The sequence below is a fragment of the Ascaphus truei genome, chromosome 1 (genome assembly GCF_040206685.1).
Source record: "Ascaphus truei isolate aAscTru1 chromosome 1, aAscTru1.hap1, whole genome shotgun sequence".
Taxonomy (NCBI): domain Eukaryota; kingdom Metazoa; phylum Chordata; class Amphibia; order Anura; family Ascaphidae; genus Ascaphus; species Ascaphus truei.
Genome location: NC_134483.1, coordinates 516,419,737 through 516,440,899, shown reverse-complemented (window position 1 = coordinate 516,440,899; position 21,163 = coordinate 516,419,737). Strand labels below are relative to the sequence as shown.

General features: G+C 49.7%; 1 protein-coding gene across 1 annotated transcript in view; it reads left to right on the top strand.

Annotated features, from left to right (window-relative positions):
• The first annotated feature begins 14,538 nt into the window (after positions 1-14,538).
• The window catches only part of MAEA (macrophage erythroblast attacher, E3 ubiquitin ligase), a 99,271-nt gene continuing 92,646 nt past the window's right edge, over positions 14,539-21,163 (top strand). The window contains exon 1 of the mRNA XM_075571261.1: positions 14,539-14,859. Coding sequence (XP_075427376.1) covers positions 14,791-14,859 — 69 coding nt within the window. The 5' untranslated portion in view covers positions 14,539-14,790. The remainder of the gene's footprint in view (positions 14,860-21,163) is intronic.

Below are 21,163 nucleotides of genomic sequence, written 5' to 3'. Positions count from 1 at the left end.
CTGTGCACGTACATGAGCACAAATGTATCAGTCGTTGCCTGGTCACATGATCTTCCCCCAGAACTGACAGAGCAGCAGCAGAAAAGGAGAGTAGCTCAGAATTAATTAATTAAACCTTATTCCATTGCACGTGTGTAGTTAATGTTAAATATTAACAACTCATTTAAAATCAAATCTGTATATATAATACTGTAAACAATATGTATATTTAATTTTGTGTGTATGTGAATGTGTACAATTCAATGTGTTATTAAAATTAATAATGGCTTGTTCTTGTATAGCGCTGCTAGTTTTACATAGCACTTTACAGAGACATTTTGCAGGCACAGGGCCCTGCGGAGCTTAGGTGTGTATGTATGTGTTTGTATGATATAGATATATATGCACACGCACGCATATACATGCGCACGCGCACACATACTGCTGCGGCCGAGTTTATTCGAGCATTTGCCTGTTCTCGGCCGCAGCAGTAACCTGGCGCGCGCCGGATGGTGCCGGGCGCGCGCCAAAGCAGCGGAAGAGCGCCCTCCGATCGGGGCGCTCTCCCTACCGCTGCCGGGTCCGCCGGGTCCCCCGGAACCCCCTGCCGCCGTCCCGCGATCGCGGGACACCAGGGCTCCCTCGGGGAGCCCTGGACGTGCGTGCAGGGGGCGCTGACACCCGATGACGCGTGACCGCGCATCGGTGACGCGCGGCACGCCGAGGGAGTGGGGCTAGCAAGCCGGGGCATCCCCCGGCTTGCGGAACTAGCCCTGCTAGGATAAAGTGTGTCGGTAGTGTACACGTGCACACGCACACAGATACATGCACACACGTATACATGCGCACACGCACACATACATGCGCTCACGCACACATATACACTGTGTGTGCGCATGTTTATGTGCGTATATATTTATGGTATTGCTTGACCTGAGGAAGAGGAAAACTCTTGAAAGCTTGTCCCATGACACAAATTGTTGGTCCAAATAAAAAAAAGGTACCAATAAATACTGAAGAACATATTTATATATATATATATATATTTTTTATATATATATACTGTATGTATATGTATGTATGGATATATAGCGAAGGTCAGCAGCCGGCAGCGGAGGGAGAGAAGGACGGCATCCTGCAGCGAAGCTCGACAGCGGCAGAGGACAGTAGCCGGCGGCGGAGGGAGAGAAGGACGGCATCCTGCAGCGAAGCTCGGCAGCGGCAGAGGACAGCAGCCGGCGGCGGAGAGAGAGAGGACGGCATCCTGCAGCAAAGCTCGGCAGCGGCAGAGGACAGCAGCCGGCGGAGGAGAGAGAGAGAAGGACGGCATCCTGCAGCGAAGCTCGGCAGCGGCAGAGGACAGCAGTGGTGGCGGAGAGAGAGAAGGACGGCATCCTGCAGCAAAGCTCGGCAGCGGCAGAGGACAGCAGTGGTGGCGGAGAGAGAGAAGGACGGCATCCTGCAGCAAAGCTCGGCAGCGGCAGAGGACAGCAGTGGTGGCGGAGAGAGAGAAGGACGGCATCCTGCAGCAAAGCTCGGCAGCGGCAGAGGACAGCAGTGGTGGCGGAGAGAGAGAAGGACGGCATCCTGCAGCAAAGCTCGGCAGCGGCAGAGGACAGCAGCCGGCGGCGGAGAGAGAGAGAAGGACGGCATCCTGCAGCAAAGCGCGGCAGAGGACAGCAGTGGTGGCGGAGAGAGAGAAGGACGGCATCCTGCAGCAAAGCTCGGCAGCGGCAGAGGACAGCAGTGGTGGCGGAGAGAGAGAAGGACGCATCCTGCAGCGAAGCTCGGCAGCGGCAGAGGACAGCAGTGGTGGCGGAGGGAGAAGAGGACTATGTGAATGGGACAGGAGGGCGGTAGGGAGGAGTTACGCTGTAGCAGCGGCAGACACTGGAAGTCAGAGAATACTTCTGTCAGACCGCTTGTACAAATCACCCAAAAATCTACTCGCCCCAGTCCCACCTTTTAAAAAAAGAAATGGAATAAAATTCCTAGTCAGAACTAATAACATTTGTTTTTGACATAACAGTTTATTTATTGTATTACATTTATACTTTACTACAACTAGTCCTTGTTACTGTACATAGTTCCTTACTAATCTAGTAAAAAAAGCCAGATATAAGTGAGGGAGAGGGTGAGTGGGTGAGAGGGTGAGTGGGTGGGAAGGAGAGGGTGAGTGGGTGGGAGGGAGAGGGTGAGTGGGTGGGAGGGAGAGGGTGAGTGGGTGGGAGGGAGAGGGTGAGTGGGTGGGAGGGAGAGGGTGAGTGGGTGGGTGGGAGAGGGTGAGTGGGTGGGTGGGAGAGGGTGAGTGGGTGGGTGGGAGAGGGTGGGTGGGAGAGGGAGAGGGTGAGTGGGTGGGTGGGAGAGGGTGAGTGGGGGAGAGGGTGAGTGGGTGGGTGGGTGGGAGAGGGAGAGGGTGAGTGGGAGGGTGAGTGACTGGGTACTTGTGGTGACACACTAATATACACACACACACACACACACACATACACATATATATATATATATATATACACACACACATATATACACACACACACACACACACACACACACACACACACACACACACACACACACACACACACACACACACACACACACACATACACACACACACATATATACACACACACACACACACATATATATACACACGCACACACATATATATACACACACACACATATATATATATACACACACACACACACATATATATATATACACACACACACACACATATATATATATATATATACACACACACACACACACATATATATATATACACACACAATCACCACCTTGCTGCCACCACTGCTCCGGGACACAACCCTCCTGCATCTCCCACGCGCACGGACAGGGAGGCAGGCACAGGGAGCGGGGCAGAAGGGGGCACATCTCCCGCTCCCCCTCCCTTCCCCACCCCCCACAAGGCAGCGCAACCCCCCTGCATCTCCCGTGCGGGCAGGGAGGCAGGCACAGGGACCGGAGCAGAAGGGAGACACATTTCCCGCTCCCCCCTCCCTTCCCCACCCCCCACGGGGGCAGCGCAACCCCCCTGCATCTCACGTGCGGGCAGGGAGGCAGGCACAGGGACCGGAGCAGAAGGGGACACATCTCCCGCTCCCCCCTCCCTTCCCCACCCCCAACGGGGGCAGCGCAACCCCCCTGCATCTCCCGCGCGCGCGGGCAGGGAGGCATGCACAGGGACCGGAGCAGAAGGGAGACACATCTCCCGCTCCCCCCTCCCTTCCCCACCCCCCACGGGGGCAGCGCAACCCCCCTGCATCTCCCGTGCGGACAGGGAGGCAGGCACAGGGATCGGAGCAGAAGGGAGACACATCTCCCGCTCCCCCCTCCCTTCCCCACCCCCCACGGGGGCAGCGCAACCCCCCTGCATCTCCCGTGCGGGCAGGGAGGCAGACACAGGGATCGGCGCAGAAGGGAGACATCTCCCGCTTCCCCCTCCCTTCCCCACCCCCCACAGGGGCAGCGCAACCCCCCTGCATCTCCCGTGCGGACAGGGAGGCAGGCACAGGGATCGGAGCAGAAGGGAGACACATCTCCCGCTCCCCCCTCCCTACAGGCGGCACAAGCCCTCTCCATCTCGCGCAGGCTGACAGCCACAGGGATCGGGCAGAAGGGGGCACCACACAGCGGCAGATCGGGAGCGAGCACACGTCACTGGGAGACTCATGAATATTCATGAGTCTTCCACTGACTGCCGGAGGCAAATTATAAACAAATGCCAGCTTTTATTATGTCACAAAAATTTCGCCGATCAATACATGGAGAACGGATTGACTGACAGCTATACAGTTCTTTAGGTAGATAGAGATTGCACACATTAAACTATTAAAGTAAAAAAATTAATTAAAAAAAAAAAAAAGACTGAACTGCAGCTTTAAGTACCTTAATAACAAAAAAATGAGAAAAGAAAATATAGGACCCTTTCAATGTGAGATAGGTAGGCAGATTATTGGAGATAAGGAAAAAACAGAGGTATTGAACAAATTATTTGCCTCTGTGTTTACCAGGGAAGAATCAATTTCAATAGTAGTGCCGCAGGAGGAAGCCACAACCTCCATATAATGAACAATTGGTTAACTGAGGAAAAAGTTCATAAGCGGCTTGAAAAAATTAAAGTAAATAAGGCACCTGGCCCCGATGGCATACATCCAAGAGTTCTCAAGGAGTTAAGTTCAGTAATAGCCAAACCATTATATTTAATATTCAAGGACTCCATTTCCACAGGCTCAGTACCACAAGATTGGCGTAAAGCAGATGTGGTGCCTATATTTAAAAAGAGAGCTAGATTACAACCGGGGAATGACAGACCTGTAAGCCTGACTTCAATAGTGGGGAAGCTACTTGAAGGTTTAATACGGGATAATATTCAAGAATACCTAATGGAAAACAAAATTATTAGTAATAGTCAGCATGGATTTATGAAGGATAGATCATGCCAAACTAACCTTATTTGTTTCTTTGAGGAGGTAAGTAGGAATTTAGACCAGGGTAATGCAGTTGATGTGGTCTATTTAGATTTTGCAGAGACTTTTGATACAGTTTCACACAAGAGGTTGGTGTACAAAGTAAAGAAAATTGGACTAAGTAATAATATATGCACCTGGATTGAAAACTGGTTAAAGGACAGACAACAGAGGTTTGTCATAAATGGAACTTTTTCAGGTTGGGCTAAAGTCGTGAGTGGAGTACCTCAGGGATCGGTACTGGGACCCCTGCTTTTTAACTTGTTTATTAATGACCTTGAGGTTGGCATCGAGAGCAAAGTCTCCATCTTTGCTGATGATACTAAATTGTGTAAGGTAATAGAAACAGAGCAGGATGTAATTTCTCTTCAGAAGGACTTGGAGAGACTGGAAACTTGGGCAGATAAATGGCAGATGAGGTTTAATACAGATAAATGTAAGGTTATGCATTTGGGATGCAAGAATAAAACGGCGACTTACAAATTACATGGGGATAAATTGGGGGAATCCTTGATGGAGAAGGATTTAGGAGTGCTTGTAGATAGCAGGCTTAGCAATAGTGCCCAATGTCATGCAGTAGCTGCAAAGGCAAACAAGATCTTATCTTGCATCAAACGGGCAATGGATGGAAGGGAAGTAAACATAATTATGCCCCTTTACAAAGCATTAGTAAGACCACACCTTGAATATGGAGTACAATTTTGGCCACCACTCCTTAGAAAAGACATTATGGAACTAGAGAGAGTGCAGAGAAGAGCCACCAAATTAATACAGGGGATGGACAATCTAACTTATGAGGAGAGGCTAGCTAAATTAGATTTATTTACATTAGAAAAGAGGCGTCTAAGAGGGGATATGATAACTATATACAAATGTAGCCCATGTTCCCCCCGGTCGTAGATTGGACCTCTAAGATGTAATGAGGGCTGGCTACATGTACTATGGAGGTGCATACCTGCTTGTAACAGGAGGGCCTGAGTCTCCCGCGTTGGTATTGGGGATAACAGGACCAGGCTTCTGGGGTATATGCTTTCATCTTCTCTAGCAACGGTGCAGCGCCTCCATCTTCTGGCGAGACCTAGAGGGATAGGTTAAGATCCTCCCAGAAGAAGCCCTGGTCCCAGGGCGAGTGATCTTAAACTCACACACAGTCTCTGATTAAATAGCAGCAATGTCTTTATTGTCCTTGCACAATGATACCTCACACAGCAGCAGCAGCAGTTCATGTAAAGCAGTGCTTCCAATGTACAGATATACTCCTCCACTCCTCTCCTCCAGGCTGTACCCTAGCAGGATGGGCTGTTGGGGCTTCAGTACCACAACCCCCACCTCCAGGATATACTCTTTGGGTGAGGGTAGATCTTTCCCCCCCTCACCCACTCAGCAGGGTGAGAGGCATTGGTCCACAATTGCTATATCAGCTCTACTCAGACTGGGCTCTGAGTCTTCTCACTGGTTTCCTTGAACTCCCAGACCATGCTCTCTCTGTTCCAGCACTCTTCAACTCCAACAGACTGAACACTCCAACAGACTTACAACTCTCCCACCGACTGAACTCTCCTTTCTCTCAACTCCAACAGACTTACAACTCTCCCACCGACTGAACTCTCCTTTCTCTCAACTCCAACAGACTGAACTCAGACACACACAGGAGCAGCCCACTAAATAGATACAGGCCTGACCCCCTTATGATGTCAGCAGGACCTCCCCTCTGTCTCAGGCCTGCCACAGAGCCAGGCTCCTACCTCTATCACAGCAAGGCAGGGCTTGATGTGGGGGTAAAACCCATGATTACTACTGGCGCCTGCCCTTACCAGGGCTTACTCCAGTAGTGGAAGGATAAGTAGCCCACTATTTCTTACAGGGGCTACACTCTCCCTCTGGTGGAATCCAATGGTCCCCACTTGGACCTAACTTTAGCAGCACCATCCTGCGGAGAACAAACCTGGGAAACAAACACATTGCAATGTATATTAGTTTCTTGAGCCAAACACCAGGTGGCGTAACAGTAACAGTCACTCCCAACGGGGAGAACCACTAATGGTAATGCTTTGGGTCAGGCTTTCGTACCTTCCTCCCATTATGGTCAGTTATTGTAATGTAGTACGGCTGTACCGACCCAGATTCTGGCCGGTATATCACGCTGTGCATGTATATGCACCGCCCCACACTCCAGGCCCGGACTACCTCACTGATATGGTCTTCATTGTGGTAACCCGCCTTACCAAACTTTGTCCTTAAATATTCTTGTATGGCCCCTCTGAGCCAATTATCTTTGTTCTCCTCTATTTCCTTCATTATGGGTTCAGGCACATAAGGGTATTCCTACCCATGGGACTGCCTAAACCTAAACACTATGGCCCTGTCCGCTCGGCTCAATTTGGGCAGTTTCTTAGGACCCGCCCTGCTTGGCAGTACCCAAAACTCCGGTTCTATAGGAGCAATGTCATCATACAATATGCTAGGCCCCTTAGGCATGATGATCCCTTGCTCTATCTCCTGAAATCTGTGTTCTAATTCATCCATCACCTCCTCGGGAGTATAGACACCTACTGCCCACCAATGATCAACTATGTGTCACGGTTGTGCTCGCCACAAACCAGGGTCGGACTACGAGGCTGAGGTGGGGTTGTAAAAGCACCGACCTTAGACCGCGCAGGCTGATCCGGATTGCGCAGTTCGTAGTCATAGGTAGCAGAATCAGGATAGGAGAAGACAGCATCGTCGTTGTACAAGCCAGGGTCAGGACAGGAGACATCAGGATAAACTTTGTTCAAGCAAGAGTTCGGCAACAGGTAGTCAGGAAGGCCCCGCTTCAGCTTAGGAGCGCGGGTTGGCCTCTGCGCGTGCGGCGACTATGGCCCATGGTACTGGTCTCAGGAGGTGGTAGGCAGACCAGAGTAGCACACCGCCTAGCTGCACGGGTAAACCAGTGCACAGCGCAAGAGTCCTGAGCGGGCTGGGGAATCCTCCGTTACAGCGCAGGAACACGGCCTCTCTATATTAGGGAAAGAGTAGGCCCCAGGAACCAGGAAGCTGAAGATGCAGGGGAATCCTTCGTTGCAGCGCAGGAACCAGGACACGGCCTCTCTATATTAGGGAAAGAGTAGGCCCCAGGAACCAGGAAGCTGAAGATGCAGGGGAATCCTCCGTTGCAGCACAGGAGAAGGAAGCTGAAGACGTAGGGGATACGTTTGCTTCAGTGCAGGAAAGCAGGAAGCTGAAGACATAGGGGATACCTTTGCTTCAGTGCAGGAAACCAGGAAGCTGAAGACGTAGGGGATACCTTTGCTTCAGTGCAGGAAAGCAGGAAGCTGAAGACGTAGGGGATACCTTTGCTTCAGCACAGGAGAACAAGCGGAAGCTTGTGGCAGAACAGGTGACATCCAGTAAGGACTATGCTCGGCAGGGAGCATTGTGGGAACACAGTACTTAAAGGCCAGCGGGCCAATCCCCGGCGGGGGGTGTGAAGGTACTGCTCCAATGAGTAAATGCAAATCTAAATTGCACTGATAGGCAGCAAAGCTGTAGTAGATACCAGAGGGAGTGTGTGGCAGTATAGCTTTGGTGAGTGAATCCAGGCTGCAGTAAATATCAGAGGGAGTGTGTGGCAGTATTGCTTCGGTGAGAGAATCCAGGCTGCAGTAAATAACAGGAGAAGTGTTCCAGAACTGCACCGGTCTGCAAGGTAAGGCAACCAGTAAACCGCGGAGCGGATTCCTTACACTATGTTGTTCCTGATCAACAGGAACCTGGTGCGGTCCATACCTTTGTGGTACCCAGTGTACAGGGGTGCCCACCACTTGTCACGGTGCTCATATTCTGACATGGGGCTAGAAGTACCTGTCTCTGACTCAGCTCTGACACCAGACGTATCCGCCTCCGTAGAACGCGAGCAGCTGCGTCTACCCTTGGCATTTATGTAGTTGGTAGGATTCATTTTGGAAACCACCTTGCTTACAGGCCCTGCCTCCGCAGTAGTATGGGATCCTTGGGCCCTCCTTCTAGACACAGGAGAAAAAGGTACATGTTTAGGCATATGTATCACAGTATCATATGGTACTTCCCCATCAGATCCCTCGTCACTTAATTCCCAATCCCGCAAATCCTTGGAGTACTTGGGATTCTTACTCAATTTATCCCCACAAGGTCCCGGTGTCATGACTCGTGACAGGGCAGGGGCAGTGGCCGGGGCAAGGGCGCTAGGGACTGGGGCTGGGGCAATGTCCGTTTCCATGTCCAGTAAGCGGGCAATGCCGCGACCAGTGGGCAGTTTCTTGCTTGCCCTCTCCTCTGAGCTTCGTGCTCCTCTGAGAACACCATGGCGGTCAAGGTTGGCAAGTGCAGCCGCCATAGCGGCTCCTCGGGCCGCAAAGATGGCCGCCGGTCCTCCGTGCCAGCCGGAACCGGAAGTGTCGTCATCATGGCTGCCCGCGGAATCTCCATCTGCTCCGTGGTCACGCACCGGAAGTGCGTCGAGGACCGGAAGGGGAGGTGGTGGATCATCGGGTCCGCGGACGGGTAAGTAGGCCACACGCCTCTCCTTCTCGTCCTCTGCAGGGGCCGTCTTCGCCTGGTGGGAGTAAGGGGGTGGTGGAGTCTCCTTGCCGCTCCGCTACAGGCTGATGTACTCAGGTCCCTCTGGATCCGTCTCCGACGTCGCCTCCGCCGCACTGGGAGTCACCACGGCCGTGGGACTTCTACGGGCCTCAGGCCGCACCAGCGCTCGCCGTCGGGAGGTGTCCGGACTCATCTGCTCCCTCTCTCCGGTAAGTGGACTGCCATCTTTGTTACAGCTGAGGTGGTTCGCCGGTAGGCGCATCGTCACCGATGAGACGCCATCTTCTTCCTCCGAAGACGACTTGGTCGGATCCTCCGCTAGGGAGTCACCTGGGTCTTTGGCGGCACCGCCAGTGGGTAGTGGTACGAAACGGGCCCACTCCAGTACCTCCACTGCAGTCGCGCTCCTCTCTGCCGGATCTCCGCTCTGTAGTTGGCTGGGCCTTGGTTCCCACCTCGGCAGGGGTGCAGGGAACTAGGGCAGTTTCCATGTCCAGTAAGCGGGCAATGCCGCGACCAGTGGGCAGTTTCTTGCTTGCCCTCTCCGCTGAGCTTCGTGCTCCTCTACGAACGCCATGTCGGTCAAGGTTGGCACGAAAACGGTCGAAACAGCTGTCTGTGGGTGGGTTTTCTGGCTATGCATCTTAACCCTGGCTGTGCTCAAAGCTGTGACCATGCAGCAAGCTTAAACCTATAGGGAACCATGTTAAAAATGGTTTTTGAAGCAAAAAGTGGCACTGTGTGCTCATTTGCATGTCATTTGCCAGAATCCCTTGCTGCAGTGGAAGTGCTGTGTGCTGGGTGATAATGGTGAAAGGCGGGGTTGCAGACCTGCCTAAGGCTAAGGCCCCGCTCCCTCAGTCAGCGCACCCGCACTGCAGACAGGCGGGGCGCTGACAGACACAGACCGCAATATGCGGTCTGTAGGGAGCAGGAGGTGGGCGGGAGTGGGAGGCTTGAGCGGGAGGGGGGGCGTGGCTTGAGCGGAGGGACCCGCTACTCTCCCCCCCCCCTCCCTCCACGGGCTCGGGCTGGAGCTGCTGATGGAAGGTAATCAAAAGCAACACACACACACACACACACACACACACACACACACACACACACACACACACACACACACACACACACACACACGCAGGCACTCACGCACTCAGGCACACACATACACAGACAGGCACTCACGCTGCTTTCCCTCCACACTCCTCCCCGCTCCCCGAAGCCTCTCCTCCTCCCGAAGCCTCCCCTCCTCATTGGCTCACAGCCCCACCACGTGACGCGTCGACGCTAGGGATTACAATTCTCTTGTATCCCATAGCGGCTGACGCGTCACAGCGTGTAGTGAGCTGTGCAGCCAGGGGGGACCGGGACCGGCTCGGGAGGATTCCCCTGCTGGTGGGGAACTCTCGTGTGGCCGCCCGCGCCGCCGGGCGCAGCGGGTCCCAGCCCTAAGACATGCAAATGAGCATACAGTTGTATTTACATTTGCATATTTGCTTTGCTGTGGAGGGTTTTTGTCACTTTTTTTACTCACCATAACTTAACTCAGTATATATATATATATATATATATATATATATAAACAACAAGAAAAGATAAAGTATACACCACTGTCAGTAGCTCACACTAACTTCCCAACGCGTTTCTTCACACTCACGGTGATTTCATCACATAACCCCTGATGAAATCACCGTTAGTGTGAAGAAACGCGTTGGGAAGTTAGTGTGAGCTACTGACAGTGGTGTATACTTTATCGCACATCCTGCTGGGACTCCACGAACACTGCTACACATTGGTGGATTATTTGCACCTGCATTTACCTCTGCGGGGTCACAGTGCCATTTCCTCCCATCCGGATACTGCTGTGAGAGGGGTGGACTTCCGGGGTACAGCAGGAGAGGTTGCGCAGTCTCCAAGCCCCTGCTGGATGGTGGCTCAGAGGAGCTGGGACTTCACGGAAGAAAAGAGTGGCGTGCAAGCGGAGCAGTATCATCGTGCAGTTGGCGAATGAGTATACTCATTACATGCTTTTATTACACATTCGTTTGTGAGTTTAAATTTGTTGGACCTAATATTTGTATTAAAAGTGTATTTTTCATATTACACTAGGATCGGGCGCTTTCTTTTCTTGTTGTTTGCAGATCACTGGGAGGTCGTTGGTTCCTTGCAGAGAGCAGCCTGATCCAGATCCATGGACCATCAATTATTCTTTTAAATATACAGGACTATTATGGTTTTGAATATGGTTTTTTATTGATTTTATACATTTTTTGGTGGTATTGACTGGTTGCAACATTTTTTATTCATTTTTCTTTTTTTCGTACTAATCAGTCATTAGCTCACACTAATCCAGCTATATTGGTTTTTATTTAAACATTTATTTTTTATTGTTTATTGTGTGTGTATAAATTTAGATATTTTATATATATCTTTCTTCATTACTAACACTACTGACATCGGAGTAGCTATTAGGACGATTGACATTTAAGTGTTAAAGATTAACACCTGAGGGGCGCAGTCTTCTTTTTGTCTGTATAATACAGGCATACCCCGGTTTAAGGACACTCACTTTAAGTACACTCGCGAGTAAGTACATCTCGCTCAATAGGCAAACGGTAGCTCACGCATGTGCCTGTCAGCACGTCCTGAACAGCAATACCAGCTCCCTACCTGTACCGAAGTTGTGTGCAAGCGGGGAAACTATAGAGCCTGTTACACATGCGTTATTTACATCAGTTATGCACGTATATGACGATTGCAGTACAGTACATGCATCGATAAGTGGAGAAAAGGTAGTGCTTCACTTTAAGTACATTTTCACTTTACATACATGCTCCGGTCCCATTGCGTACGTTAATGCGGGGTATGCCTGTATATATATATATATATATATATATAGCCATGGCTGGTTCAGCTATCTTTCTGCCTTCCCGTCACGTAAGCCCTAGTAGCTACAGGCAGTGACAGGCTATCCTGTGGGGTTTGCCCCCTCCCACCTTATGCAGCCTCCCTGAGTGACAGGAGGTGGTGACACTGGGTCTGTGTTGCAGCCAATCATAGTGCCGACCCTGTGCCCTTTTTGCATTAGGGAGGAGGCATTCCTAATTATAGAGGAGTCAGTTCTCCTCAACCCTCATGGGTTGAGGTGTGTGTTGTGAGTCCTTCTCAGCCCAAGATTTGTACATAGCACAAGGCCTCAATATTATCTGCTGGCCAGAACCATCCAAGGGCCTGAAACCCATTCTCCACTATATGCAAACGCTGTTATACCATCCTGCAGTGGCTGCATTAAATAAAGACCCCTTTTATATACTTGTAGCCATGTCACCTGATGACTACTATTCTGCCCTATGGGCTGGCAGTAAACCCTGGTACAATCATATTGCCAGTAGTTGATATGGGGTTTCCCCCCTCCGAGGAGCTGCATTTGAGTGACAGCGGGAGGTGGTGACATCAGGCCTGGGCATGACCAATCATGAGTCAGACTTGGTGCCCTCCTCCTGGCTGTACTTAAAGACAGGACCGCCTAAATTGTTGGGTTGTGCGTTTCCCCACTTGAGGAAGGCAGGTCACACAGTGGAGAGGCTGAGATTGGGCCTTCTCCAATCCTCTTCCCTCCGGGGAAGAGTGAGTGTAGACCATACCTTTGCCTCTGCTAGGGAGGTGGGGAAGAGCTAGGATGGCTGCGGGTGCCCTTGGCCTGTAGTGACGGTCCAATGACCATCATCCAGTGAATACTGAGAGACTGTATCCGGCAGAAGACTGCTGTGTAACTGTTACTGCAGAGTGTAGTAATAAACCGTTCCTGTTTGCAATATACCTCCTGCCTGGTGCGTGACCTTACTGGGGGGATAGGTAATAAGTTCTACCGTGGGAGATCACCTTCAGTTCCTGGAGCCTACGGCAGATGGAGGGGCTGCACTGCTAAGTAAATATGTGGGGTATGAACCCCAGAAGCCTGTTCCTGTATCCCCACTACACACCGTAGTAATGGACAAATGTCCCATCGGGTGGGGGAAACACTGTTACATACTTCTGGCTAAGGTCTGGGACCCGCTGCGCCCGGCGGCGCGGGCGGCCACACGAGAGTTCCCCACCAGCAGGGGAATCCTCCCGAGCCGGTCCCCCCTGGCTGCACAGCTCACTACACGCTGTGACACGTCAGCCGCTAGGGGATACAAGAGAATTGTAATCCCTAGCTTCGACGCGTCACGTAGTGTGGCTGTGAGCCAATGAGGAGGGGAGGCTTCGGGAGGAGGAGAGGCTTCATGGGAGCGGGGAGGAGTGTGGAGGGAAAGCAGCGTGATTGCGTGTGTGTGTGTGAGAGAGTGCCTGCGTGTGTGTATGAGTGCCTGCGTGTGTGTATGAGTGTGTTGCTTGTGATTACTTCAATCAGCAGCTCCAGCCCGAGCCCGTGGAGCGAGGGAGGGGGGGGGGGGGGGGGAGAGTAGCGGGTCCCTCCGCTCAAGCCACGCCCCCCCTCTCGCTCAAGCCTCCCACTCCCGCCCACCTCCCGCTCCCTACAGACCGCATATCGCGGTCTGTGTCTGTCAGCGCCCGGCCTGTCTGCAGTGCGGGCGCGCTGACTGAGGGAGCGGGGCCTTAGCCTAAGTCTATTGGACAGAAGTATAGGAGAAAGAACTGTCAGGGTAGGGACTGCCTGCAGCTCTTCTGTAGCCTGCTATGACTGGAGGCGCTGTCACCACATGAAAAGAACCTGAGGACTCCCAAAAGCCTGTCCTGTTCCCCACAACATCACGGAAGCTCATCTCTCCTGGACCATCACAGGTAACCAGCACCACACGGACCTGTAGCCTAGGCAAAATCTCCCAGAGGGGGGGGGGGGAGGGGAAGCAGTGCTACATATATAAATAAACATTTCAGAAATTGCTTTTAAAAAAAAGCCACCAAAAAACAGGATTTGTCTAATAAACCTGTTCCTGTCACTATCTGATCTAGGTTCTGTGTGGATGTATGCAAGGACCCTCGCCTGCCTTCCTGTGCTATCTGTCCAAGCAAATGCCTCTCATAACTGCATAGGACCTCTGATTGGTTTTGATGGTCTGGTTAAACAAATTAAACTAACACTATTGGTTAATGTATCTGTCAACCCTCTCACAACACACGCCCCCAACCCCAGTGCATCAGAACGTTGTGGGCTGAGACAACGTCAACAGAACCTCGCATTGGCTGCCAGAAATTCCTCTACACAGATACGCTCAAAGCGGATAGGCTGCCCCGTCCGGGGAGAACTGTCTTTCGTCTTTGCCCCCCCTCCCACTCCATTGTTACGTCACCGACTTCCCTATTCAGAAGCCACTGTCAAATCTGCCGCGCACCGGATTGGCCAACGCGGGCTGATAAGGGAGGGGCAAGGGAGGGGGGGGCTCGCGTGATTGGCCCACACGGACATGGCTTGCCAGTCCTGATCACGATGCTGCGTTATGATTGGCTGACAGTAACGCCTGTCCGCGCAGAGGAGGCGTGGTTAGCACTTGGAGGCGGTCTCAGCAGACAGTGCACTCATTGTTGTGCAGCCGATGCGATGCATTGAGCGCTGTGTCTCTCTGCAGCGCCCCCCACCTTTACACCCTATTTCTGCTGCAGCTTATTTCTTCTCCCCTCACATCACTCGCTTTGTTTTTTGGGAGGGCCCATTATTACCCATGATGCACAGGAGTGTGGGCATGTAGCTTCCAGCTAGTGTTGTCAAACCCTCCTCCCCACCCCACCACCCCCCTCCCAGTCCAAGATGGCGGTCCAGGAATCAGCTGCTCAGCTCTCAATGGCTCTGAAGGTTCAGGAGTACCCAACTTTAAAGGTGTGTCATGCTGTCTACCCTCACTCCTCCACCCCCCCCCATTACCCCTGCCCCACCCTCACTCCACCCCGCCCCCCCTGCGCCACCCTCACTCCCCCCCCCGACACCCTCACCCCCCCCCCGACACCCTCACCCCCCCCCCCGACACCCTCACTCCCCCCCCCCGACACCCTCACCCCCCCCCGACACCCTCACCCCCCCCCCGACACCCTCACCCCCCCCCCCCCCGACACCCTCACCCCCCCCCGACACCCTCACCCCCCCCCCCGACACCCTCACCCCCCCCCGACACCCTCACCCCCCCCCCCCCCGACACCCTCACCCCCCCCCCCCCCGACACCCTCACCCCCCCCCCCCCCCGACACCCTCACCCCCCCCCCCCCCCGACACCCTCACCCCCCCCCCCCCCCCGACACCCTCACCCCCCCCCCCCCCCCCGACACCCTCACCCCCCCCCCCCCCCGACACCCTCACCCCCCCCCCCCCCCCGACACCCTCACTCCCCTTCGACACCCTCACTCCCCTTCCAGGCCTGCCCCCTGCAGGGGGTATATAGTGAAGGATCACCGGGTGGTTTGCAGTGTCCCCAGCCCATGAACATGATTAGGGGCTGATTCTGCCCCTCTGAAGTGTGTGTGGGGGACTGGCATTTGGATTGGCCCCATAGGGGGGTGTGTGAGTTGATATTTCCTACCCCCGGCCCTGTCTGCTGATCATGAGATCACAACAAGCAACAGTGTGAAGGAATTCAAGGGGTGGGGCTTATCCCTGTCACATTTTACAGGGTTAATGTTTTTTTTGGGCTGCTGAGCGCCATCACTCAAGTGGTTAACCTATAATAGTGTTGGGGAGAGGTGTGTGGGCAGCACTGATGAGCAAAACCCAGCCATGAAAGGGTCTAGCTATAGAGATGGTCATGTCACTCACTATATGTGATTGAAAAAAAATAAAATAACGATTATCTTATTTGTATGGCATCAACATATTCCATTGCGCAGTATAACGTGGGAGGGAGGACAATAACATTGTATAACAAAGAGTACATAAAGTTAAGTGAGCCGCATAATGTAGTCCGCTGGACACATTATCCGATGTCGGAACCGATTAAACGACGCTCACCGCCGCGGATTAATATGGATCCACAATTAGCTTGTCCGTTAACCGACGGCGGTTTGCAGGACGCATTATGTCGGATAAGCGAGAAGCGGCTGTAATGTGTACGTTATGTATAATTTTATTTATATAGTCCCACAGTTTACAAAGGGCGTTACATGATTTACAATACTAGGTAAATAAAGTACAAACGACGGGGATTAGTGCAACAGGTAAATGAAACATAAAGCAACGGGAGACCCTGCTTTGAAGAGCTTACAATCTAAGTGGAGAATAAACTTTTCACTAAAACAGTAGTGGGTACATTACACAGCGTTACAGTGAAGGTGGTAGAGTAAAATAAGATCCAATTTAAAAAATCTTGACAATGGCTCTGTGGAGGAGACCCTTTTGATTTACAAAATGTACTGTGACATTTTTGCTTAGGCTGCTGCTACATTTTAGACTCTAAACAGAACTGGTTTACACAATCCAATAATATATTTAATGTAGTATAGGGAGCGGCTCTAAAAAAAAGGTAATCTGAGCATAGTTTGGGTGATTTGTAAGAAGACTTTTACGCCGCCGTTATTCCTGACTCGTTTATTCTTTTCAAAAAGCCGAGACGTTTGGTAGCTTTTAAGCCTGACACCAAGCAAAGTTTGTGGTAAAAAGACAACAGGACAGGCTTGATTGGGTTAAATGCTCCTATTCTGCTGTCATTCTTGGTAGTATTGAATTTTCTGCACATCACTGGGACCCTCGGGTTTGGGTTTGGAGGGGGTCTCGGGGCTGGAGGAAAAGCAAGCACAAAGATGCCAAAAACAGGATTTACGAGAGAGTGACCAGCAGATTCAGAATGTACAGGAGAAGTAAGTTATTTGCATTGATGAGCACAGATCAGGTACGTTTTGTTTAGAAATACGCCACCCTGTTTGTGGTGGGCAGGAGGAAACCCCCACATCATTTGCAGTCAATGTGGCATCACACGTGGGAAGCGGATATGAATTTTAGGATAGCTCGCGAGAGAGCCCAAGGGATCACATATGAGGCATCATGCCGGAGAGGCCTACAGGAAGGGATTGCTTTTAAATGAAATGTTATTGCACGGTTAAAATTACCCACCAAGGGGATTTTGCTTAAACATGTTTTAAGAACTAGATCTTTTTGTTCCAAACCTCACGACAGACTACCCAAATCTGCGACTTATTTAAACATGTTTCTAAAGGATTTGGTGTGTGTGTGTGTGTGTGTGTGTGTGTGTGTGTGTGTGTGTGTGTGTGTGTGTGTGTGTGTGTGTGTGTGTGTGTGTGTGTGTGTGTGTGTGTGTGTATATATGTGTATATATGTGTATATATATATATATATATATATATATATATATATATATATATATATATATATATATATATGTGTATATATATATGTATATATATGTGTGTATACCTATTTCTATATATATATATCTCTATCATCATTTTGAGGAATGATAAAAACAAAAAGTACTGAATGTGAGTAGACAAATATTTTTTTCCACTTTATTTCAAGCTGAATTATTTACGGTACTCTGGATTTAAATAATTAAAAAAAAATTTTTTTAAAGGAAAAAAGAAGTGCCTGTACTCAAACAAATGGGGCTATTTTCATTTTTCCACTAAAGTGAGTTCCAGCAAATGTGTTGATTCAAAATAGCCATATACACGTATTTACATACACGCATTCATTAATATAAATAGATACATATGTTTTTCATCACTTAACTTGGAGACATTTTTTATACCATATATGTGTCCAATATGTTGTGGTGCAGCTAAAAAATAGCCAGTATCCCAAGTGCTGTAAACTCGGCTGTGAGCAGTGTCATTTTGGATTTGCAATGCTGCATTTTTTCTGTATGAGCCCTTCACACAAACAGAATGTGCAGTATTCACCATCTTGCATCTCGGCGAGAGGCGTTCCAGAGTACATTTGGGAAGTCGTTCAACACATCTTAAAGGCACATGGTAAAAATAGTCAACTTCACAGCATGGTTGAGTGCTTCTACTTTGAAGTTACTCCAGCACATGCGCCTCACTGGGGACTTCTTCATTCAGTGCTACAGAGAGTGCAGTTTTGCCTGTTTCTGACTCAATTTGAGACGGCGTAATATTCAGCTGGAGAATCCTAAAGAGTGCATATGCTAATGCCACAAAGGCAGCGGAAATGTGAAGTGAGGCGTTGGTACAGTAGTGTTGGTGTGCTTGGAAGTTTCTCATTAGGGTTACAAAAAAAATGCCCTTCAGTCAGCACTGGAAAAATGTGTGTCATTTGTTTTTGTGAAAGCATTGAGAGCAAGTCCGTCACACCTATTAAGTGGGCTTCTTCTCTGATAGCTGCATCTTTAATTTCTTATTAGTCAGTAGTTGACTTTCAGTGCTTAAAGTGGCACTAACCTGCTATACTTTGCAACACAGAGCATATTTGCAGATAGAAGCAGGGCTGCTGTTTCTATGCCGAAAACTCGGAGAACCCCCCTGCTTCATACGCAGGAGAAAAGTAAAACCATCGGCCTAACCGCACCTTTAAATGAAAACTTTATATTAAAATGCCATTCTTTTCAAACGCCCCGTCCGGCGGTTCCCATGTGATCCCTGTTACAGGCACAGCCAAAAGTTCAAGATATCAAATCAGGATTTCAAACGTCTGGGAAGAAAACTCACTGGGTTTTACTACTACCCATTCGTGTTTTCCTTTGCATCTGCTACTGCTGATCAGCTGCACAAAGCTACAGCAATGAAAAGAAAGAATTGCTGGTGCCAAATCAGTCCTTTAAATAATAACCAAACCGTCTCTTGAAAAGTCCCAAAAGTGTCCTTGAACAAACAGGCAGTGAAGGGGTCAACGAACGGCTCAAACCAAATAATAGTGCAATATGTAAAAAAGAGAAGAAAACAAACAGATAATAGTGCAGTACGCCAAAAAAATTGACATTAAAACATTAAAAACTCACACATGACAAACATAACACACAATGACAGACAGACACTAGCAAGACTATAATCCTAACAAAAAGCTATTAACATAGAAATACTGGGTTCCGGAGGATACAGCACTTAAGTCCAGAGGGGTAAAATTGAAACCCTACTTACAGGACAGTAGATGGTAAAAGCAGTAAAGCTGAAGATCGCTCAGGTGCTCCTCTCTGATAACTGGAGCTTCTTTAGGGAATGCCTCATGTGGGGGATGGATGTTGGGTCGCACGAAAACCGGAACTTCCGGGTGGATGTGACGTCACACGCTGCGGTGTTCCTGAAATCAGGAGCAGCGATTTCAGGAACACCGCAGCGTGTGACGTCACATCTACCAGGAAGTTCCGGTTTTCGTGCGACCCAACATCCATCCCCCACATGAGGCATTCCCTAAAGAAGCTCCAGTTATCATCAGAGAGGAGCACCTGAGCGATCTTCAGCTTTACTGCTTTTACCATCTACTGTCCTGTAAGTAGGGTTTCAATTTTACCCCTCTGGACTTAAGTGCTGTATCCTCCGGAACCCAGTATTTCTATGTTAATAGCTTTTTGTTAGGATTATAGTCTTGCTAGTGTCTGTCTGTCATTGTGTGTTATGTTTGTCATGTGTGAGTTTTTAATGTTTTAATGTCAATTTTTTTGGCGTACTGCACTATTATCTGTTTGTTTTCTTCTCTTTTTTACATATTGCTCTATTATTTGGTTTGAGCCGTTCGTTGACCCCTTCACTGCCTGTTTGTTCAAGGACACTTTTGGGACTTTTCAAGAGACGGTTTGGTTATTATTTAAAGGACTGATTTGGCGCCAGCAATTCTTTCTTTTCTCTGTGGTTCATTTTCTGACTGTACAGTCAGTATTTGCCAGGCTGCCTGCAATATTTATTTCAAGTATTGTTATCATTTATATTATTTTTAGCGCTGTTTTGCACCGTCTTTTTTTCGAAAGCTACAGCAATACTATTGTTTTGAATGTCAGAGAAACCGTACGTTCGCAGAAAACTGCAAAAAAGATTTGAAGTTTGTAAAACGGGAAGGGTTCGACTGGGGGCTTGCAAGTTTTAAAAAGTCTGCATCTTGAAATGACATTTATTTATTTATAAAATGTTTTACCAGGAAGTAATGCATTGAGTTACCTCTCGTTTTCAGGTATGTCCTGGGCATAGAGTTATGATGACAAATACATAGTTACATTAAGTGAATAGGGTTATACATAATATACAAGACATCTCATGCACAGTTAAAGATATGTTATAGGCGTATGTAACAGTTACTGTCATGGAACAGGATTGTGTTTTTCCTCTGTCTTCAGGCTGCCAGCACTCCTCAGCCTAGCTGTTGCAACAATGTTGCGATCCCTTTGGGTTTCTTGGCTTCAGCCAGTTGCCTTGGCAACCCCCTGCCTTTTACCAGAATGGACTGCTCCCCCTCCCCTTACCAGGTGGTATGGTCCCAGTTAATTTCCAGCTTAGACCAGCATGCTGTCTTTAGCACCATCAGCCACCTTGAGCAGTCATCTCTCCTATCCTGGTAAAGTGAATGATTTTCACCTATCTCTATATCCTGCATTTAGCCCACTTCCCTCATAGCTCCCCCTCCCCTTCATTGCTCTCATGTCCCAGTGTTCCCTCAGTACTTTCCCCCCTTTTTTATTTGTATGTTGTTGCCCCAAATAAACACTTCAGCAAGTAAGAAGTTTCCCCTGCTTGATATATGGGATTGAGTTAACCTGTCTGTCCCTACGCATCTCTCAGGGTGCTTGGTTCAGAACCGTTACAGACGAGATTAAAATGTGAGACCGCTTTAGTTTTGAATGAACTTAGACTGGTGGCAGCTGCGAGTCTCCGGTAGATTGTTCCAGTTGTGGGGTCACAGGAGGTGACAGCAGAGACACTGACAGCACACAGAGAGGCACTATGAAGTCTATTACGTTGTGGGGTTTAGCTTGCGTGTTGTAGTGGACTTTAAGCCCTGATATACCGTATTAAACACATTTATTGCCTGACATGAAAACATTCAGATCGAAGCAGCAGTCTGCTTTGATAATGTAATTAAAAAAATATATATTGATCTGTGGTCCCTCAACTTCCAGGAGAGACGCCCCTGTTTACGATAGATGGGGAGGTTTGTCCACCGGGTCGGAGTATTTGCCTGGTGGACACAATTGCAGCGAGGTCAGAGCTCGCTCCAAAGCGGATACCGTTGCGGC